This window comes from Apteryx mantelli, chromosome 16 (assembly GCF_036417845.1).
Source record: "Apteryx mantelli isolate bAptMan1 chromosome 16, bAptMan1.hap1, whole genome shotgun sequence".
NCBI classification, from domain to species: domain Eukaryota; kingdom Metazoa; phylum Chordata; class Aves; order Apterygiformes; family Apterygidae; genus Apteryx; species Apteryx mantelli.
The window spans coordinates 20,633,762-20,656,095 of NC_089993.1; the positions used below are offsets into that span (position 1 = coordinate 20,633,762).

General features: G+C 58.9%; 1 protein-coding gene across 1 annotated transcript in view; it reads left to right on the plus strand.

Annotated features, from left to right (window-relative positions):
• RAB26 (RAB26, member RAS oncogene family) overlaps positions 1 to 22,334 on the plus strand; it is a 42,191-nt gene extending 19,857 nt beyond the window's left edge. The window contains exons 3-9 of the mRNA XM_067306464.1: positions 11,120 to 11,161; positions 12,286 to 12,352; positions 12,508 to 12,560; positions 16,011 to 16,076; positions 17,771 to 17,827; positions 18,296 to 18,372; positions 18,935 to 22,334. Of these exons, the coding sequence (XP_067162565.1) occupies positions 11,120 to 11,161; positions 12,286 to 12,352; positions 12,508 to 12,560; positions 16,011 to 16,076; positions 17,771 to 17,827; positions 18,296 to 18,372; positions 18,935 to 19,037 (465 nt within the window). The 3' untranslated portion in view covers positions 19,038 to 22,334. The remainder of the gene's footprint in view (positions 1 to 11,119; positions 11,162 to 12,285; positions 12,353 to 12,507; positions 12,561 to 16,010; positions 16,077 to 17,770; positions 17,828 to 18,295; positions 18,373 to 18,934) is intronic.

Below are 22,334 nucleotides of genomic sequence, written 5' to 3' on the forward strand. Positions count from 1 at the left end.
TCCCGTGCCCGAGGGCTGCTCAGCTGGGTGAGGGCCGAGGAGGAGGATGGCGGCGTTGGCAGCGGCTGCACGGTGACTTTCCCTTCCGGTGAAACGAGCCGCTGCCTGCTGTTCCGGGGCCGGGCTCGGTTAAACTCCTCCTGAGCTGGGGGGGTCTGTGCGTTGGGAGCGGGACGGCTGCTGCAGCGCTTAAAACGCGATTCCCGGGACCCTGGTCCCAGGCATAACGGGGTGGAGGCAGAACCTGGGAGCCCGGAGGAGGCGGCTCGCTGGATGGCCTCGGTCTCCGGGTTTTGCAGCGACGTCCGCGCGGGGGACGAGGTCTCGTGGCCCCGGTGGCGCTGCACCCCATTTGGGACCGTGGGCAGCCAGAGCCAGGCTTTGGGGGATGCATCCGCGAGGCCCTGCGGTGCTCCGGGATGGTTGCGCTGTTTAGCGACGTCTTTGGAGGCGGCGGGGCCGGGGTGGGAGCGGGAGCGGGGCCGGGCTGCCGCAGCCGAGTGCCGGCGGCGCTCGGGGACTTGCTGCTGCGGAGGCGTCAAGCAGGCAATTACTGCCGTGGCGGAGAGCTGCTGCTGGAGCAGGGGCAGCGGAAAAGCCGCAATGAACAGGCACGAGCTGCTCCAGCAGCCCATCTGCCTCCGCTCCGCTCGGCAGCTTACGAGGGGTTTTATTCTTTGTTTTCCTCTGCGTCGGCCCCAGAGCAGGAGCCCGGGGCGCTGGTGCGCGGTGCAAGCTCGCCCCGGTCCCCACGGGGATGGCGGAGCAGCGGGGCCACCCCGTCGTTTGGACGGGGTTTTGGGGTGAATCCAGCCGGGTCTCACTAAGGCCAAATTGCTGGGCGTCACGACGCGGGTGCAAACCCCCGAGGCGGTCGGGGGGATGATGCTGCGGGCCTAATGGGAGCATTAAATAAAGCAGAGCACCCTGACAGGGACAGGCTGCTTTAGCATAAAAATTGATGCAAGGTTTTATTTCCCCCCAGGAGTAGAGTAAACAAGTCTCCGTACAGCATTAATTGATGAGCTTTTCTTCTTTCTTGCAGCGCTGACAGGCACTCTGCGCACGGTAAATGAAAAATGGTATCGCAGTAAATGCTCTGTAAAGATCCCTGTTCTGCGTTGCTGTGCAGTATGTCCTTGATGAAGGAAACGAAAATAAACATGTTGAGCACCCAGTTACTTACTCTCCGTATTGGCGCGGAGCTGCGTGAGCCGTCTCTGCCCCCTTTGTTGCCTGGTTTAGAAGCGAGCACGGATGTTTTTAAAAATACCCATTCTATTATAAAGTAGAAAAAAAGATGGAGCGGGTGAGTAATGCAGCCCCGGCCTTGGCGGCGGTGCGGCGGGAGCAGGGGGGACGCATGGCGCGTGCCCTCCGGCTGCTCCCGGGACCCGCTGCGAAGCAGAGCGTGGCTTTCTTTGGAAAACACGTGCTCATGGCCCCAGGCCGGGCAGGTGACACGTGCGTCCTGGGAAGAAGGCTGAAATCCCTATCTATAGCTGCAGGGTGCAACCGCCCGGCGCCCCTGCCCGGGCACGGAGCTGTTTCATCTCCTGCGTTGCACGGGCTGTGCTTCTGAAACCCTTTTTTGCTAACGCGCGGGCCGATCGGCGAGCTATTTCTTCCCTCCTCGGAGGCCGCGTGCGAGGAAGCTTTGCGGCATATGTTGCCTGAGCTTCGAGGAGCATCGCCCGTGCTTCCCTGCATGGTGGTGATGGCAAGACCAGCCCGGCCCAAACCGCTTTGAAAGCTGGTGCACAGCCGAGAGAAGAGCTGATAAGGTGCTAGAACTTAAACATTTATTCCCAGTTGCTATTCATCACTCCCAGTGAATCTCGATGTCAAAAGCGCAGATTGCTGCGTAGCGTCGGCCTCCTGCTCTTCCTTTTCTGCATCCACAGCAGAAACGCAGGGCTGTGAATCCGAGCAACCTCTGCCTCTCCCGCGGGAGCCTGCGCGGGCGATCCGTGTTTAATGCCGGACATTACTGCCGTCCGGTGGCCGCCCGCTCCCCGAGGCGGTGCACGGCGCACCGTCCCTGCCGAAAGCAGGGCCTGCGGCAGCTCTGAGCAAAAGAGCCAAACTGGCAGAATTTGCACCTCGTTATCGCCTTCGCTGCTCAAAAGCAAGCTGGGAGCCCTGCCGGCCGCTGGGGACTTGGCAGCGGTTTTGCTCGGAGCAGCTTTCCAGCCCGGGAGGGGACGGTGTGTGTTCGACGGGTTGGAGTGGTTTGTGCTGGGTGATGTGCTCAGGTAGTGCAGTAAAATCAGCGCGGTGTGCGGGCTGGCTTGCACCAGTGCTGGTGGGAATTCAACCCCGGCTCGCTGGGAGCTGGCTGGGACGGGGCAGGAGCCCCTCGTGGCCCTAAAATATATAATATTCCCTGCTTTGTTGCTCTGTTGTGAAACTGTGCTGCGTGCTGGAAGCTGCCAAAACGACTCTCCTGGGCTGGAAGTGAGCAGTAATTTGATTTTTTTCTATTTTCCCTCAGCATCAAAAATCACCCAACTTGGTTGCTTGAGGGACCGAGTTTTTAGGCAGCTGTTTGCCCCACGAGAACGAAGCGGGGAGCTGCTTCTCGAGCCCGGGTTCGGCAGCCTGCTGCAGCCACGGAAGGTGCTGAGCTGCCAGCTCAGCTCGCTGGCGGGAGCACGCGCGCGGGGGGAAACTTCGGTGCTCTAATGAGCAAATTTTGTGCCGCGTCCTACTGTTCTGGGCAGATTTCCATACTGATCCTCAATCCGTTTTCCATAGCTGGTCATTTTTGATGTATAATCTCTCATGCAATATTTTTTCCCCTCTTCCGCAGGAGCTCGCCCTCCTGCTTGTTACGGACGGCGCGTGTGGGACGCGGGCTGGCTGCAAAGCAGAGTCGCCAAACGCGGCGTTCCGTGGTTCCGGCGCGTGCAGCTCACGACCCGGCTCGCTCCAACGTGCTGCAGCAGCCGCTCGCGTTCCCAAAATAGCGCTGGAGCGTGAGTGTCTGCCCGCAGGCACGGCCGAAGTGGAGCGCTCTGCGTGCCGACAGGGATGCGGTGCTGAGCTCTGGGTGCTCAGGCTTTAAACACTGGAGGCTTTGCCGTGGCCAAGGGAGCTCCAGGCGGCAGGAGAAGCAGCAGTGCTCGGACCCGCTGTCCAGCAGCGCTTCCCCTCCGCTTTCTTCCCCTCCGCTTTTTCGTGTGCGTTTGGTGCCGCGTGACTCCGTGCAGCGCGGACCGGGGCCATGCAACGTGCCGGCTTTCCCGGACTGTGACGGGGAGCACAGGTCTGTTTGGGGGGAGATGCTCTCCCGGCGGCAATGCTGAGCACGCCTGAGGTTATAATTTTAACCGGCGTTCTTCAGATGTGTCGGGGAGCCACATCTAACTTTTTTCCCACGTTGAAGCCTTGAATGGTTTCAGCAAACAGCTTTTGATTTGTCCCTTTAATTGCGCACCAAGTTAATCCATGTATCCGATTTAATTTTTAAGGCTTTAAGTAACGAGCTAATGCGTGAAAAGCTGAGAAGAGGTTGGGAGCCCTGACTCCAAGCTGTCTCTGATAGCTGACGGTGGATTTGGGTTGCAGCCTTCACTAGCGGGGCCTCAGAGCAATCGGGACGCGCGTCAGCTGCTCCCAGGTCGCTTCATCGCTAACGCGGGGCTCTGCTGAGCGGCGGGACTTAAATTCGCCAAAGAAAAGCCGCTAACAAGTTAATCTCTGCGAATGCAACGGGGAGAGGAGGGCGGGATGCGGGGCTGGAGCAGGGCTGCGCCGCGGCTGCAGCCGGCCGCTCCGTCCGTGAGAGCCGCGGGGAAACGCTGCCCTTCCCCGCGGACCGTCTGCACCGGGTAATTCAATTTTCTCTGCCTCGGCAAGGTTCCGACTTTATTTATCTCACATCCGAAGGATTATTTAACTTGGGAAGCGTCTTATTCCTCTGACAAAGGCGCTCTGGGCTTTCTGTTGCAACTCCTGCTAAAAAAAGAAAAAAAAAATTTAATAACACTTTCAAAGCCCCAGTGAAAACGGCATGTAAAAACTGCTTTCATGGGATTGCAACGCCTGGAATGGAGTTAAGGTCGCGGACAGCCTGCGCTGCCTGCTGCTGTGTAGCAGGTGGCATGTTGTGAATATTGCCTCGATTGTATTAAACTAGGCAAGATTAGGAACAAATCATAAACGGCAAAACACCCCTGCTCTCTGCCTGCGGGAGCCGCAGTGCAAGCGCAGCGTGTTGCATATTGCAGTACGTTGAAACATGACTCTTTTTTGTCTTTGGATGCTTATTATGGGTTAATTAAAAAAGCCAGCTGTGTTGTTTGAGGGCAGCGAGCATGGAATTGAACTACAGGTCCTTAAAAAAAGGAAGCTGGGAAAAGGCTCTTTGCCTCGTTCCTGGGGCAGGGCGGCGGGAGCTTGTGCCTATTGCGCGTTTCCTCTGCGGCGTTTGGAGGTGGCCTCCTGAAACGGCGCAGCCAGGGTGTCCCTGTTTGGGGCTGCCGTGCCGGCAGGGTCGCTGCCTGCTCCGTGCCGCTGCGCATCCGAACCGCGAGGAGGAGGAGGAAGAGGAGGAAGCCCCTTCTGCCTGGTGCTTCGCTGCCTTTCCCCATGCTTTTCCTTTTTGCACCCAAGTTTTGCCATTGACCTGTGCTTGCTTGCGTTGTTTTTGCGTGAATGGCCGTGAAGCAGATGAGCGAGAACATCCCGCCTCTCCTTTCCGAGGAAAATCCAGCCGCACGAGGCGCTTTGGTGGGTAAGTGCTCCAGAACGTGCGGACGGGGCTTGGGGACTAATTGGGCTGCGACTTCTCCGCCTGCTCCGTACCTGCTTTGCTAAAACCCTTTCCTGGTGGTCCGACGCGCGGGAGCCGGCTCTCGGCAAGGCTCGAATGCGCGCGGGAGTTGAGCGTCACCTCGCTAGCACTGTCCCCTCCTCTCCGGGAGGCGCCTGACCCAGCGCGGCGGTGCCGGAGCAGGGTGCAGGGTGCAGGGCGGCGTTAGCAGGGCTCCCGCGCGCTCCCTGCCCTGTCCGGCCGGGCACATCTCGGCCTCGAGGCCATGCCGCTGGCTGCACCCCGGCGGGTCGATCCCCACGGGAAAACAGGACTCTGCAAGCGTTAGCCCTGCAGCTCTGCTCTGTTTCGCACCGAGACCCCGTGGGATCTGCTTTTCCCGCGCCCAGGTCCGCACCTCCTCGCTGTTCCTCCAGATTTTAATTAGGTTGAAGTATTCCCTCCCCCCCCCCCGCTTAAAATGTAGGTCAGTGGTAATTAGTGTGAATCCTGCTGCCGTTAGCTGTGCTTTTAATTAAGCTGCTCCAGAAGTCGGCCACCACCTCGGAGGCCGTGCCGCAGCGAGCGGGCGCAGGGACACGTGCCGTTGCTCCGGGGGGGGGGGGGGTTTGTCTGCCGGCCGTGGCCTGTATTTTGGGTGCCGGGCGCCCCCGCAAAGGCACCGGCGGTCACGGCGTATCGCCAATCCTGCGCCAGACGGATGAAGAGCTCCCGGAGCCAACGTGGAAACGTGGCGCGTTTTCCTCACCGGCGCGGGGTCTGCCGAAAACCGGGAGCGCGGCCGCTTCCCGGGCACCGAGCAGGCAACCCGAAGCACCGGGGAAGACGGCTCTCGAGCGGAGGCGGCGGCTGCTCCTCGCTCCCCGGAGATGAGGAACGCCGGTGCCGTGCCTTCCCTGCACGCCCTGCCGCTCTCGCGCTGACGGATGGCGTCCCGGCCGCAGTCGGAGACGCAGATTTAATGAAGCGCTCTACGGAGCGTTTAATTTCTCTCGCTTGAGCCCGGCGCGTGCAAACTGGATGGGAGACGTGTCCGGGAAAGCTCTTCCCTGGCTCCAGGCCCAGGGAGCGCGGGGTTTGCGTGCCGGGCGGCGTGGACACGGATGGGCTCCGGCACGCGAGCCGGCATCGCATCCGTGCCGCTCCGTGGCGGGCGTTAGGGCTGTGCTTCCCCAGCCTCTCCGTTATCCCCGTCTCCAGTCTCGGCGAGACGTTGCAGCCCCCGGCTCACCCCCAGCGCGGGGTTCCCAGCTCGGGTCTGGCTTGCGGGGAGCAAAATCCCTCCCGTTTCCCGGGGGGGCGACGGGCCCCGGCGTCGAGCGCGAGCTGCAGCCGGCGCCTGGGTTCCCGGCTCGAACGTGCCAAACGGCGAAACCCTCTGTTTGCAGATCGGCTCGCGGACGAGAGCGGCGGCTCTCGCGGGACCCGCAGCTTCCCGGGGCGCCGGCTCGAGGCCGGGCTGCCGCGGCCCCGCATCCTCGCAAACCGGGTTGCGTTCGCGCGTCGGCTCAGGGCAGGAAACGTGCCGGGGCGCGGGCGGTGCCGCTGGCTGTGCCGTCCCGGCGGGTGCCCGGGGCCGGGCTCGCCGGCGCGGCAGACGTCAGCCCCAGCCGCCCGCCTGCCTGCGCCCGGCGGCTCCGGCTGTCACGCTCCAGACGGCCGCAAGCTGCCTGTCTCTCTAAGAAATTACCTTTGCCTGCCAGTACGGATTTTTTTTTTTTTCTCTCATCAAGCAATGAGGTTTCGGTTATGAAATATTTAGTAGGAACTGGCTGTGCCCAGCTGTTTGTTTACAGCTGCGGCTGCTCCGTGATGGAACCTTCGCGTTCATTTTTGCTTCTTTGCAGCGACTAAGCTAACTTAAAGAAGAGCCGATTGGGAGGAGCCGGGCGAGAGCTGCTGCCTGCGCCGTCGTAGCCGGGAAGGCTTTTTTGCTCTTTTAACGGAGCCCCTCGGCGCCCTCCTGCCGTTTTGCGAAGGGCGAAGCGCAGCCCTTCTGCTGCGCTTTGCAGCGCGTGGCCCCGGCCCTCGGGGGCTGCTGCGAGGGCTCGGCTCCTGCGCCCGGCCTCGCCGAGCGTCTGCCGGCCCCCGCACCGCCTCCCCAGCGCCAGGCGCCTTGCAGCAGTCCGCGAGCCAGCTGCCGCTGCTCCCCGGCGCTCGTGGAGCTCTTGGCAAGCCGCCGCTCCCCGGCGCGGCGTTACCCCTCGCGCGGCGGTGCACGCCCCCCTCGCCCGCGGCAGGGCTAATTAAAAAGAAGAAGCCAGCAGACATCCTGGAAAAAAAGCGTGCAATTATTGTGAAGTATTTTACATGCTAAACCAGGCAAATTACACACACGCGGATATTGAATTAGCGATACCGAGGCTCGGGCGGGGGCGAAGCGGCGCACGGGGCTTTGCACCGGTGCTGCCCGACCCGCGGCCTCGCGGGGCTCCGGGTGCCGCTGGAGGCGATGCTCCGGCGGGAGCCGGTGTGCCGGGGCCTGCCCCGCTCCTGGGGACCTCCCGGGTGGGGGCGGGCGACGGGGCCGGCTCTGCACGCTGCTGCGACGTGGCCGCTGCGACGTGGCCGCTGCACCGCTTGCTGTCTTGCCTGCCCATTTCCACACCCTCCCTTTGCTGCTCCGACTCCTTGGCCAAACCACATGTTAAAAACGCGCGCATCTTCGCTATGGAGGGTGCTTTGGCCAGATTAAGTCTGAGGGTTTTGGCTCCGGCACCCCAACAGTGTCCTCTCTTGATATTTTGATGTTTTACCAACTCTTTAGAGTCTGCCAGCAAACGCGTGCTGGCACCTAATGCATCGTGTTGCGTGTGGCCGGCCGGGTGCCGCTTCGGCAGCGGGTGCTCGCGGCCGCCCGGATGCAGCCAGCCGGGGCCGTGCCCGCGGCGGTCCCTGGCTTGGTGGCGGGCGCTCTGAAAACCTGCCCTGCTTTACCCGTAATTCAGGTCCCTCCTGCTGCCTTTAATGAATTTTTGTGGAAAGCAATAAGACTGGAGGGGCTTAATGTGACTTTGTCCTTGAATCTGTTCCATTTTTAATCGGCAGAAAACACCCGGAGCGACAGGGCCGCCGGGCTGGGCGCGAAGCTCGTCCCTCGCGAGGGGGTGTTTGGCGTAAAGCTCATCGCGGTCCCGGGCGCAGGGAATTTCCCCCTGGGCAGGAGGCGGCCGGAGACGGTGTCTTTAGGGCTGCCGGCCCAGGGCCTGGCTGGTCGTTGGCTTGGGGGGGGGGTTATTTATTTCAGGCCGCGTCCCAGACTTGGGCTCTGCTATGGGCAGCTCCGGTCGCCCATGTGTGTTTGGTTTGGGACGGCGCAGAGCCGGAGCGCAGCGCCCTGCAGCGCCGGCTCCGCTCGTCCGGCTTTCGCGTTGCAGCGCCGCGCCGCCGAGCTGCTCTCACCCACGATTGCACGGGTCTTGCTGCGTCCTGGGGCCGAAAGCGGCAAAGCTCGGCCCCTTCGCTCCCAGGGAGGCCCGGCTCGCTGCATCCTCGTCGCTCCCTGCAGCCCCGACACGCTGCAGCCTCCTGCCCGGTCGTGGCCCAGCGGTGCGTGGGGAGAAATCCTCAGCCAAGGGCAGCGGGGCGCTGTGGGGCCGGACCGGACCGCGGTGCTCCCGCGGCATCGCGGCGCTGCCGAGCTGCGGGACCGGCCGGCGAGGCTGCAAAGCGCTGGGGACCGTCGGCGCTCTCCACCGGCCCTCAGCGCCGTTTGGTTTGCAGTGTTCGCAGCTGCACTGCAGCCGCTCGGTGCGTGTGCATGTGTGTGCGTGTGCATGTGCGTGTGCATGTGCGTGTGCATGTATGCATTTGAATAACACCTTCCTTTCTTAGTATTTGCCTGGAACATGGTCCTTTGGGAAAAAAAAAAAAAGTTTGAAGGCAGGATGAGTTTGAGGGCAGGATGCTGCCAGCGCTTCCCCTCGCAGCCTCGGCCTTCCTCCCCAGCCGCCGGCCTCCGCTCCTATTTTTACCGCTGCCGGGGCGGTGAATCGCTCCGCTCCCTCATCCGGGCTGCTGCCTCGGGAGGTATTTATAAACCGCGCTCCCGCTCCCCCGGGCCTGCTTTAGCAGCCTGGGTAAATTTAGCGCGCTCAGCCGCTCCCGGCCTCTCCTGCTCGTCCTTGTTCCTGCCGCTCCGCGAGCGCGGACGCGCGGCAGATGAGCTGCTACCTCTGGCCTAATTAAAAACGTCAAAATAAAACCGAAGGATCCCGCCGGCGGCCGCTGTGCCGGGATGGCGGCACGCGCCTGGCGCTGGCCTCCCGCGGCGCCTGGTAATTGCTGCAGGTTTGCATGCGGCGCGTGAGGATGGCTCCGCTGCGGGGGAGCCGCAGAGAGCATCTGGCGTGCCGGGGCCGCTCTTGGATGGCTCCCGCTTGTTTGCGTGTACGGAGACGCTGAGGAGAGGCTCCATGCGGGAGAGCGCGGTGCACGGCGCGGGACCGCTTCCTCTTCAGGCCCCGTTTCGATTGGCTCGGTGCAGCTCGTCGGGCCGCCGGTCGCTGCCGAGCGGCCCCGGCGCCCGCGAGGTGCAGGGCTCCTCCAGGCAGTTGCAAGAAGTTTCCTGCTGGCTTTGAAAACCAGAGCGAGGATCCGAGCAGCCGGCAACGCTCGGCTGACCCAGCGGATGATTTGAGAGTCACGTCTGGGAGCTCGCAGCGGGAAATGGGGAAAAACGAGTTATTTTCTATAATGCAGTTTCTGCTGTCCAAGCGGGGGAGCAAATTCATTTTGGAAAGGCGCCTTTCCAGGCTGTTTCGTCTGCCGGTCTGGAAGGACTTCAAGAGCTTTAAAAAAAAAAAAGAAAAGAGTCCTCAGTAGTTACGTAAAACAGGTAAATACCCGCCGGGGTCTGCGCGGGCGGAGAGGGCGGCATTGGCTCGGTCAGAACCGCTCCGAGGTAGCGGAAAGGCTTTGGACATGCCGGGAGCCGCGGCGCAGGGCTCCACTGAGCGCTGGGCTCCGCAGCCAAGCCGCGCGGAGTTACGGCTCCGTGCGCCCGGTTCGTCGTGCCCGAGAGCGCCTGGGGCTGCTGCGAGGAAGCACCGTGCAGCAGCACGGGCACGCGAACTGCGAGGCCGCGTCTTAAAAGTGAGAACAGCAATGCAGCATCTCAAAAATTAGCAATAGTAATGCGGCCCGTCTGCTGTGATACCGTCTGTCTGGGAGGGATGGAGCAACGGCGCTGCGGGACGCCGGGACGCCCCGGAGAGCCGCCGGACAGGGAGCCGTGCCAGGAGCCGGTGGACGGATCGAAAACGAGAAAAGGTTGAGAGAGAGAAACCGGTGCTTGCTGGGAGAAACCCTGGTAAAAATGGCAGGAAGAGGAGTTATTTTTAAGCTGCTAACTGAATACGGAGTGGTTAGCTGCGTCTTTTGAAGGCCGTTAGGACGGGATGCTGGTGCTCGTTAATTTATTGCCAGAGGTCTTCTAGCCTGAGCCGTGCACAAACCTGCAAATCAGCGTCGCGCTAAGATTTAAGCATCCAAATACGTGTACCTTGCAGCAGGCGTAGGAAACGATCGTCTCCCTGAGCCGCCCGCGCATCGCTCCAGCGGGCGGCGTGAGCGGGTTACGCAAGCCTAAAAACGAGGAGAGAAAATCATGAATAAACGCAACACCTGCGCGGGTGCCGGATGCAGGCGGGCAGCAGGCAGTGGGCGTCCCTCCCCGCGCAGGGCGCAGCCGCTGCACGCTCGGCCCCCAGCACCCGGCACGGCCCCGCCGCGACCGGGATGCCCCCAGCTCGCTGCGGTCCGGGGATGCCGGGTCGGTGCCGCGTGCCGCCCCGCTCCTCGGCTGTGGGGTGGTTCGTCGCGGCTGCGCGGTGTTCAAGTCCTTCCGCGGCGATGCGGGATGGGAAGGTGCCTGTGGTTTTCCTGCCCCGTGTGCGTGCGAGAAGCGGAGGAGGAGGAGGAAGGACCCGGTGACGTTCCCCTGCGGGCACCGGGAACGAAAGCTCCCTGGGAGATGCCGACGAATGCGTGGCTTTGCTGGTGGGGGCGTTTTTGAAGCCTTGGGGTAAAAGCCCAGCCAAGGAAATGGCCAGATGTAGGGACAAGGCGCCAGCGGGGATGTGGAGGGGATCCTGCCGGCCGCGGGGATGCACAGGGGATCCTGCTGCTCCTGCCAGCCACAGGGATGCGGAGGGGATCCCGCTGGCTGCGGGGATGCAGAGGGGATCCCGCCGGCCATGGGGATGCACAGGGGATCCCGCTGCTCCTGCCGGCCACAGGGATGCACAGGGGATCCCGCCGGCTGCGGGAAGCCAGCATGCACCCCGCGATCCGCCGGGCAGCGCGCTCTCCCCTCATCGCTGTTTCTCTTCTCTCTTCCAGAACAAAGTCCTGACGGTGGATGGGGTGAAGGTGAAGCTGCAGGTGGGTTTCCCGCGGCTCGCTGCCGCCGTGGCAGCTCCCTCGCCCCCCTCGGGCCCCGGGGGCTCGGCCGAACCCTCTGCGGGGCTCGGGCCGGGCGTCGCGAACGAGCAGCCCCCAGAGCAGGTCGTGCCAATCTCGATCCTTTGCTTGCAGAGCTGCCGTCGCGTCTCCCACCCTGAGCCCTCCTGGCACCTCCGCTCTCCCCGGAGCGGGAATCGCCTTAGCAGCCGTTTCGGCTGCTCCGTCTCCTCCAAGTGAGCCTAATTGAAGCCCTGGGGCTGCCTCTGCTCCGGGGGAAGCGTGAGGGCTGCGCCGACGCGTTTCCAAGGAAGGAGATGATTTTCCGAGCTGGCCCTGCGCGTCAGCCCGGTCCGTCTCGTTATCGCTCGGCGACTGCAGGCGGCGACTGGAGCAGCTGAGGTTGAAGTGGGGCCGCGAGTGCTTCCGCCTGGGGTTTCTGGGCGGGTTCCTGGTTTCCGAACTGCAGAAGTAACGGGGCTCGCGGCTCCTCGAAACCGCAGCCGCGGCCTGTGCAGGGCCCGCTCTGCAGGCTCGAAGCCACGCCGGCCGCGAGGGCGGGAGAGCGGGGCCGGGAGGCCGCCCGCGCGTCCCCTAACGAGACGCGCTCCCTGCCAGCAGCCCGCGCTCCTCCGGCCCCCTGAGATCCGCCTGTTTCTCCGACCTCTTTGCCAGAAGCTAAATAACGACGTTAGTGCCGTTCTTCCCCCGATAGGAGCGTGTCGCTCTGGAAACATATCGCTGCATTAAAAACTGATGAATTAAATTAGCGGGTCCCCGCGCATCCATCTGGAGGATGGATTTTCCGATTAAGGATGCCTTGTAAACCCTTTGTCACGCGCCGGCGTCTCTGCGGTCAGATGGGCTGGAGAACCAGGAGGTGCCTCTTAAATACTGATTGCGCTTGTCACTTTTCCTGTTGTTGTCCCTGTAAGTGCCCTCCTCTGCTGCAAATGAATCGCGTGCAAACAGAGCAGACCCTGGACTGTTGCTAAAAGGGAAACGCTGAGGGCGCTTTCTGGGGATACCGTGTGCTATTTGGTCTTATATTTATTTTCCAAAGGTTCGGTTGTGTCTCACCTCTCCCCTCCGCTTGTGCCTTCCAGATCTGGGACACGGCTGGGCAGGAGCGTTTCCGCAGCGTCACGCACGCTTACTACCGCGACGCCCACGGTAAGGACGGCCGCCGCCAGCCGCAGCCCTGCCGTCAGCTGCCCCGGGCAAACGCCGCGCCGCTTCCCCGCGCGGTTCCCCCTCGTCGTGGCGTCACGGCCCCGGCGCCGCGGCAGGCACTCGCCGGCGCTAACGGACCTTCCCTCTCTCCGCAGCCTTGTTACTGCTCTACGACGTCACCAACAAGGCTTCGTTTGACAACATCCAGGTGCGTGCGGCGCCTCTCCTGCCCGTCCCCGTGGTTTTGAGGCAGCGCGGGGGGGTTCCAGGCTGGTTTAGTTGATTTTCCCGGTGAGGTTTCGCAGGCAGCTCCCAGCAGGGCCCCGACCTCTCGGCTCTGCCCCAGGGCTCGGCCGAGGATGCCCGCGGCTCCGGCGGCCGGCAAGGCTGGAGGCCGGTTGCCTCCGAGGGTGCCATGCTGGTGACTTGAGCTGTCGCCGTTTCCAAACAGGGTGGGATTAATGCTGAGCACCTGTCTGGAAGCAGGTCTGCTTCCGAGACGCCGGAGGACGTGCAGATGTTTGCTCTTCCCTAGCAAATAAGGGAGGTGACGGATTCACTTCAGCAGCAAATTTATGCTGTGTATAATTGCAGCCTAACCTGGGAAACTTGCTCCGAGTAAATTAGCACTGCCAGATTTAATGAACGAGGTGCTCCCCTCGTGTCTCTTCCACCTTTGCATCCCATCGGCTGAGGCTTGAACTGCGAGGGAAGCCGGACGCCGGGGAGCCACCGCGGGCCTCGGCACGGGGATGCTCCGCGGGGCCGTGCGCTGGCCCGTGCTGCAGGGTGGCTGCATAGAAACACTGCAGGTGGATGGGGGAAACGGGCTCGTCTCCCGCGTGGGCTCGTCTCCGCACGGTTGTCCCTGTGGCATTGGCATCCATCCCTCGCCCCGGCGGAGCATGCCCCTTCCCGGGGGCCTCACCGGTGGCATGGTGCTTTCTGCACGAGAGCAGAGATTTTAATTTCCAGAGACAGGAGGAAAATACGTGGGAGTGAAGCTGCTCCTCAGCATCGCAAAGCCACTTCCAATCTCTGCCCCCTGCTCAGTCAAAAAGACTTAATTTCTCTGCCGGGTTAGGATCGCTGCAGCCCGTTAAAGGTCTGCGGTGCAAGAGTCTGGCGGGAAGTTGCCCATTTTTATTACTCGGGCACAACAGGCAGCTCCGGTGACGTGGGAGGAGTAAATCCCAGCAGGTAGCAGGGTTTTTTAATCAAAACTCCCGTGGAGTTTTGGTGAGATCTATCCAGTCTCTGCTGTGGGAGCTGTGTCACCTGCGTCCCCTGTCCCCAGCATCACGCGGTGAAGTGTCCCGCTGCGTGGCAGGGGGCCGGGGCAGCCCAGGAGGGTGCTGGGGACCGCAGACGTGGCTTGGTGCTGGGGCTGGTGGCTTTTGCAGCAGCCGCAGCCCTCCGGCCCCCTGCGGAAGCGGGGTGCCCTGGGGCTTGCAGCGGGGCCGGCGGCCGAGGTGCGCGCAGGGTCCCTCCCCGGGGGGTTGGTAAATTCAGCAGAGGAGTGCGAGCGAGGGGCGGCCGCTGGGGCGGAGCAGGGGGCAGAAGGGCCTTACTTTGGGCCGATATCCCCCCCCCGGGTCCGCTGCAGTGCCGGCCGGGGGAGCAGGACGCCGGCTCCCCGGCGGTGCGGGCGTCTGCGTTCGCTGCCCGGCGCAGCAGGAGGGAGGCAGCCGGCGGCGAGCGTCCCGGGCGCATGGAGCCGCTGGCCACCCCCGGGCCAGCTAAGCCATCGCGAGCAGGAGTTTTATGAGGCCCAGCAAGGCAGGGAGCAATTAGCCCTGAGTGAACAGGACGTAATTGCTGATGTTCTGGACGCGGAGAATGTGGTGTACGTCTCCTGCGAGCCGCCGCGCTCCTGCACGGTTGTGCCGTGCCAGAGGGCTGGGAAGGGCTGCGGTGGCATCCGAAGCCGGGCACAGGGTGACGCCACCAGCTCAGCTGCCTCCTGGGATGATCCTGCAGCGGTTTCACCCTGGCAGCTCTGTTGTGTCGGATGCCCCGGGCTGCCCAGGGACGTCTCCGCTCTGGAGCGCTCCTTCCAGCGGCAGCCCCGCGCTGCTGCCAGCTCCCTGCGCCCGAGCGGCCCGCGAGGCCCCCGCGGAGGACGGGCACGTCCCAGCGCCCCGCTCCGGCGCGGTGAGCATTGGCACCAGGGATGTTCCCTGCGCCAGCGCGTGGGACTGGGCATTGGCTGACGACCGTGTTTCCCGTCTGCGCGGAGCCTAACGAGCCGGATGGCGCGAGGGGAGGCATCTGCTGCCGAGCGTAATGGAGCGAGCGTCGGTCATTAGGCAGGCTCTGGTTTTGTGCTGAGGTTGCGATCCTTCAATGAGGTGGAAAATCGCTCGGAGATCTCGCTCCGCTGCGTAACTTGGCCCCGTCTGCAGCTGGGAGGCAGCGAGCAGCCCTGCTCCGGTACCGCGGGCAGGAAGCGCTTGGCATTTGCTGGATGGTTTTGATAAAATGACGGAAAACGAGCTGCATCTGCAAACGTTGGCCGTCTCTGGTCTCCAAAACGCAGCAGCTCGTCGCCTGCAGGACCTGGGCTCTCGTTTCCCCGCTGCCTTTCGGCGCGCTCGCTCTCATGGTTTCTGGTGGAGGGCTGGGCTGAGCAGCGCTGCGGCGATGCCGAAATGAAAAGCAGTTACAGTCGCTGCTCAGCCAGGGTCTACCAGGAAATGGAGGGGTTTTAAATAACAGTGGAGCGAGCGCATTTCAGAAAAAGCTGTAGCGAGGAGCGCGGAGCTAATAACGTAGTAACGCTGCACCCCCGTCGTGCCGCGGAGGATGGCGCACGCTGGCAGAGATCCCCAGCTGCAACACGGCCCGGGAGGACGTTCTCCGTCTGCAGGAAAATTAAAGCCCTCGCTTGTGGCGTGGGGATTTTCTTGTTCTGCTGTTACGATGGTGATTTTCCCCAATAACAAAGCTTTCCAAGAGCGTGGGATGGGGGTTCAGGCCTCGCAGCGGGCAAAGAGAAGCAGCGCTGAGCAGGCTTAGTCTTAATGTCCCGACCGAGGGTGGAACTTGGGTTAAAGCCCTGCAAGTGCCTGTGATCAGACTGAGCGTGCAGCAGGGTCGAAAGGCTGCCGTCATCCTTGAAAAAACGGGACACGTTCGGCTGCTGGAGTGGGATGCTGGGTTTGCTCAGAAAAGCAGGTCCCTCGGGGCTCGGCCTCGGCGCTGCAGCCAGCAGGGCCCCTTTGGGAAAGGGTGTTTCTGGGACCAAGTCACTGCCACCGCTGGGTGGTTTGCGGTGGATTTCTCATCCTAAAAAAAGGAGGTTGTTTTTTTAACTGCTCACAGCTTGTTTGGACACAGCAGCTCCTCTCCCCAGGGTACTGCTGACTTGCAGGTGATTTGTGGGACCTGGCTGCTCCCTCCCTGCAGTTCCTGCCACGCACAGCTGAATTTCTGAGCTGGGTTTGCCATTTCGCCTCTACCTCCCAGCTATTTCCTCCCCTTGTCCAAGCAAAATGTGTACAGAGCCCCCCATGTTGCTTGGTTATGGTGGTATTTCCATGGAGGTTTCCTGGTGGCCTGGGAACCGGCCCCGCTGCAGCCTGCTTCCCTCCCGTCATCTTCCTCGCGGAGCTGTTGCTAACGCGCTGTGTGGTCTCCCTGGTTGTTTCCCTCGTAGGCTTGGCTGACGGAGATTCATGAATATGCGCAGCAAGACGTGGTCCTCATGTTACTGGGAAACAAGGTGAGCCAGGCCCTGGCGGGAGCTGACGGCTTTGCTGGAGCCTCCTCTTCCTCCCGCGGGGGCGACCCCCGACGGTCCCACGACAGCGGGAGCAGGAGCCACGCTGCAGAAGTGCATTAAGGGTTTGCACTGGTGGGAAACCTGTCCCTTATGGGGATCAGGTCTCCAGAGCCACTGCCACCCTTGGGAAGGTGCCCCATTTCCTTGCGGTCACGTTGCTGCCAGTGGCACGAATTTGCCAAGCGGAGCTAGCAGCATGCTGTTCCCCTGGGAGCGGGGAGCCTTGCCGACACCATCTGTGACTGTGCCCTTCCTGCAGAGGGGCCTTCCTGGGGCTCCATGGGGGACATAATTCCTAGTTAGCAGTAGGTCATAGGCAAGAAGATGCAGAAACCTGTTGTCTGTCCTGGGGTTGCTGCTCGCTCTCAGGTTTGTGAACTCCGAGTCTGGGGGGAGCCGCTCTCCTATGTCCATTTCTGTTTGCTGAAATCCAAGCGGCTCCCACCTTCCCTCTCCCCAGTACGAAGCTTGGAGCCCCTGAACATGGTGTTGCTGGGTGCCACCAGGCCACGTTTACCTGAGCTCCTTAGGGTGAGCCTTGGGTAGCTGGAGGCCGTATGCTGGTGGACACAGGCCCTGGCCGGGCAGCGTAGCTGGGGTTTGTGTGTTGGAGCTGACTTGAGTCCTGCATGCTGCCTTGCTTCCCCCCCCCCGCCGGAATGGCCTTGCTTTGTGCACAAGAGCTGAGCGGCAAGAACGTTACAAAATCCCTCCTGGGAATACTGAATTTGAGTCCAAGCATTTGAAATGGAAGGAATCTCTCTTGTGTTCATCCAGATCTCATAGCCTGCAAATCCCGACTTAGCCTCCTGGTTTCTCCTTGCAGGAGTAGCTGCAGTGCTGCTGGTTTTTCCCCCCCTTGCTGATGTAGGAAAGTGAGCATTTTCTTCTGCCTCACCCGGGTCCACGAAGATGAACCTGATAGGGAGGCACAAATCCATCTGAGCACACATGCAGCAGAGATTTACATGCTGGCCTGCTCATCTGTTCGAGCACCCAGAAACCCGGGGAAGTTCACGCGTGCGTGAGCCTTCCCAGAGCCGGAGACGTGCTGTCTCCCAGGACGTGGCACCCCGCAGCCTCACCTTGCCTTTCCAGCTTGCGCTGTAGATGTGAAAAGCTGTGCAGGCTGTGGCAGAAAGGCAGGACGAGAGGAGATCCAAGGCCATTGCTCTGCAAGGACTGAACTTTCAGCCAACGAGCCCAAAGCCTGGTATGGGCATGAGTTAGCAAAGCTTTGCTGGGTGCTTCCCCCCAACCGCAGACTTGCCCCGTCCTAATGAGCAGACCGAGGCAACAGAACAGGTTGTTCAAAGCTAAGTTAAAAGCGGGTTCCTAGGGCTCCCGTTGTCTGATCAATAGACCATGGAGCCTTTGCAGGACAATACCTGGAACGGGAGAGGGAATGCAGCCACAGTCCTCCTGTGGCTTCCTGTCTCCAGCCATCCAGGATGCTCTTTTGGACATATGGATGGGAGAAAAGATTCCTGTTAAAAAATAATTCAATGTTTGTGCTTGGGAGAGAGCATGGAGGCAAGGGAGGGTATGAGGAGGGGAAGCAGGGGGACGGGGAGATCGCCTAACGCTGACCTTCCAGATAATCTGAAATTGTTCTTTGTTGTTACTGTTGGTAGGTGGATTCAGCCCAGGATAGAGTGGTGAAAAGGGAAGATGGAGAAAAATTAGCCAAGGTATGTGAGTTGTCTGTGTGCCACAATGGTCACTTGTTACATGCTCTTACTTGGGATGAACAGTATACCAGCTCAGTGGCTAGCTGGAGACCAGTCTAACCCAAAATACATCTGGGAGCGCTTCACTTTTATTCATCTCGCTCTCTTCTCCCTTCTTGTCTGCTGGTCTGCCTTTATGCTTCCACTACTGTTTTGCACTTCGCTGTCCTCTGAAGTTATTTCTGAAGCTCTGTAGAATAAACATGTTAGCTGTGAACCCTTGCAACCTCCCTGGGTTTTTTCCTACCCGCCACAGCAAGAGCTCTTCTCTCCCAAACCAGCTTCTGAAAGCCCTGCTGCAGCCCTCCCCCCCCCCCCCCCCCCCCCGAGCTGGCTGGGTTTGCTGGGGCTCTGCATGCAGCCAGGAGCTCGCGTGCCTGTGGACAGATTGAGCGACATTTCTGATGCCACGTATGTCTTGTCCTGCAGGAATACGGAGTGCCCTTTATGGAGACCAGCGCAAAAAGTGGCTTAAATGTTGAATTAGCGTTCACAGCCATTGCAAAGTAAGTGAACTGTCCTCCTGCCATGCTGAACGCCTTTCCCGTGGAAGTGACAGCAGCACAAGTCCTCTGTTCCCCCCAGTCGCTGCCAGGCAGATTATCCAGTGCACAGGCTGTTACGCAGGCAGGCAAACCCTCTGCTCAGCCACCCCCGACACAGCGGTCTGCATTACCGCCCGTGGAGGCACCCAAGGATCAGACAGCGCTTCACGTGCCCTTCACATCTTTGTTCAAATCAGCTAGTGCTGCAAGAGCAAGTTCTGAGGAACAACCAGTTAAAAACCACTGAAGGTGAAGGCTAGCATTATCATGCACCTTTTTATTCTCTGGGCTCCCACCTGAAGCTCCTGTGCTGGAAAGTACTTAACCATGTCACGTGAACTACCAAATGTCTCATCCGTGGGTATTTAAGTAAACCATTGGACCAAATCATAGTTCAACTGAGAGCTGGTCCAGGCAGTTTAGAAGTAGGCGGTGCTGGTGGCGTCTCGTTGGGTGGTTTGCTTCTTGCATTGTGAGTCCCACTGTTGGGCAGAAAAGTAACCTCTGTTTCCCCTTCCTGCAGGGAACTGAAGCACAGGTCCATGAAGCTGCCCAATGAGCCCAAATTCAAGCTCCATGACTATGTGAAGAAGGAAGTAAGAGGCTCGGGCTGCTGCAGATCCTAATGTGCTTGGTGCATTTGTACAGAGACTCATGCCAAGTGTTCATGTGCCGCGCTCTCTCCTCGTGGACAGTGTGTGCATGTCTGTCTGTTGTGTCTGTATCTGCATAAAAGGTGAGCTGAGACATGTGGAATGAAAGCAGTAGCAGAAAAAGCTCTTTCCAGCCAGCCCTGACGCTGGCCGTGCTGCAGCCACGTTCCAAGCGCTGCTGTCCGAGCCCCTGTAGCATTCATCGCACACTGCGAGTGCTTCGGGTCCCCCCAGGGAAACAGGCCTTTCCCACACCAGTCGCTGCAGGCCAGTCCGCTCCTGGATTGCTCGTAGTTGCTCTCCTGACACAGGTTCGCTGTAGAGGTTCAGGAGGAGACTTGTGGAGGCTCAGGCCTCGCCGTAAGTCAGAACTCCTTCCAGGGCCACGGGCAGTCATTAGACCTGTTTCCCCACCAGCTCAATGGGGGTAATACTCGGCAAGGAGCATTGTGGGAGTTCTTTAATGTTAATACAGTGCTGTAAAAAGCTAAGTGTTGCGTGACCAAGGAGAATGCCTTCTCCCCAAACAGCTGGGTAAGAAAATATCCTGAATTCAGTTTTCTTCTCCCGTATACCTGGAATTCACCTCTTGGCGAATTCACCCTCTTGGCCTGGGGCACATAGGAAAGCTTTGTTTTCAAGGCAACCATTTTTGTAATTGCTTACTTATGTCAATCCTTCACGTGTTGTAACATACCTTCCTTGATGAAGATTTCTGCCTTTCTGTGCAGAGCTTAGATGTCTGTTTGAGTAAGCTCCTGCAAACATATCTGTTGTACAGAGAATTCCTAACTGTTTATCTATCTGTTTGATAAAGGCATTGGTTCTCCATTACTGCAGTTTCTAGTATTTCAATTGAGAAGAAATCTAATGTATTGCAGCTTATTCTGAATACCTTAATGTAAGTGTGATAGCATTTTTAGATTGCAACACTGCTTTGTTATCTTCAGGGTTCTCTTGGGATAGCTCGTTCTTTTAACTGAAGAAAGCGGAGGAGAATGCTCTAGGCATTGATTGTACAGGTTTAAGAATCTTGTGCCAGCACTCTTTGGTGGAATCCTCACCCCTTATTTCTGTGCTAGGCATTTGGCACTTTCAACTGCTCTTCTAAGTATAAATGTGAATTTGGATGAAACGTTTGGCCATTGGCAATTTTCTCAAGCTGCAGGTATTTGCAGATTCCACATGCATGACATCCAGGTACCCGTTCCATCGAACCTCCCTGCACTGCCTTAAATGGTCCACTACACAATAAATCAACCGTTGACCCTTTCCAGATGCCAGCAAAGCGTTGGCTTCATCAGCAGTTAGTTCAGACATACTTGCCCCCTGCCTTGCCTGGGGTGTTTGCTTGAGCTACAACCCTGCATTCTTTAAGCGCAGGAAAGTCCCTCTGCAGCTGCTGCATGCTTGAGGCACGCAGGATTCAGGCGGGCAATGAGGCAAAGGAGTCCTCGGAGTTGCACTTTTCCTCCATCAGCTGTGTTAAAATGAGCAGTGCACAAAGAACTGGTACTTACAGCTGCTCTTTCAGGCAAGTCCAGCACGGTAACAGTATGAGAAAGGGTCCTAAAATATACTACTCAGAACACAGCACTTTTTCTTAAATAGCTTTTACAGAGAGGCACATCTTTTCATTTTTTGATTTAAAAGTGTGGATGAAGCTCTAAGCAGCAGTTCTTCCAAAAGTTTAGGAGATTATCGGTTGAAAGGCTGTTCCTGCAGGAATTATTCACAGTGAACAGTCTAGAGCAGATCCTTGCTGCATGTGCTAGCATAGCAGGACTATACAGGCGTGTATTATTGGACAGTGCCTGCTCCCTACTGGCAGCACCGAGTATAGACTTTGGGGAAACAGCGGTCAGGCCTCCTCAAGTTTCACATTAACGAGGCCTCATTTACTCTTTCCCCCAACAATTACCCAAGGCCACAGCAAGGACCAGTGAAGAGCAAGTGCTGCAGCACCTTCAACAGGCAGGCAGGTGGCCTTTGTGGCATTAACCAGGGAGATCACATTCAGATGCTAAGAGCCACTGTGTCCCCTGCAGAAGATCCCAGGGGACAGCCAGCATTTGCATAGCTGCTCTTACCAGAGAGCAGAAAATCCATCCATCCATCCCGCAGTGAAGACATCCAGTGAAATGGCAGAACTCTCTTCAGATTCACCCACACTGAAAAGTGGTCATGCCTGCTTTACATTAGCCTACAATTTCTCTCTTAAAAATTGTTTGCACTTTGCAACACAGGGAACGATCTGCAAGTTAATTGAGCACCACTGAGAAGTGAGCAGTAATCTGGGTAAAACTGTTTCATGCTGCTTTGGTAAGCTTTGCTGTGCTCCTGTATCTGCTACTTAATTAGCATCTCTTACATGAAGCTGCTTATCTTACAACCACCTCCATTCTCTTCCTGGGCTGTTTAACATAAGCTTGCTGGCTGCAGTTAAAAAAACCCCACGATGAGTGGAATTTTCTGTAAGCCCTGGCCTTACAAAGTACCAGTATTTTTGGTATCACAGCTTACACAGCTGTGCAAGGGCCAGCCCAGCAGAGATGCACAGGAGAGGAGTCGAGCAGTTCAAATACCATGGATCTGTTCCCCAAATCTGCCTTCAGCACCTTATTTTGAGAATTAACCTAGCAGTGTAACAGCAGCTCTTCTCCTAAGGTGCCAGTCGCTACCCTGAAAACTACAGGTAGTCTACTGGAAGGGAAGAAGAATCAGCAGTATGCTTCTGATACTCCACTTCTATCAGAGTTGTTGCCTTTCCTTTTTCTAGCAGGGCAGAAGCCTTGCATCTTGCCATCTTGAAGAAAAAGCTGACAACTTTTACCTTCCTTCTTGAGTGTGGGAGCAAAACCAATTAAAAAACGTATCTAAATAGGAAAGATTTAAATGCCACCCTTTGAAGGGCTTTAAATATGCCTTTTGGGAGCTAACTTTAATACAGCAGAAACATCCCAACCGTATTTGTGTCATTTCCCAATGATGCACCTAACTTTAAGTGACACTCAACACCCACCGCTACCCAACTAGTTCCCTGTATGCTACTTGTCTCGTAATGCCTGCATACTAACCTTGCCTTTAAATCCCTCTTCAGACTGTTTTCTGTCATCTTTTTTACATGGGCCTTTACTGCCATCAAGTGATGAAGAATTGCTAGTACATTCAAAGAAGCCTAAGGACTCAGCATTACAAGCACTTCTAGTTTTTGCTGGCTCTTGTTTACAGCTTTTGTTTCATTCCTGTTAATAAAATTTTTTAATAACC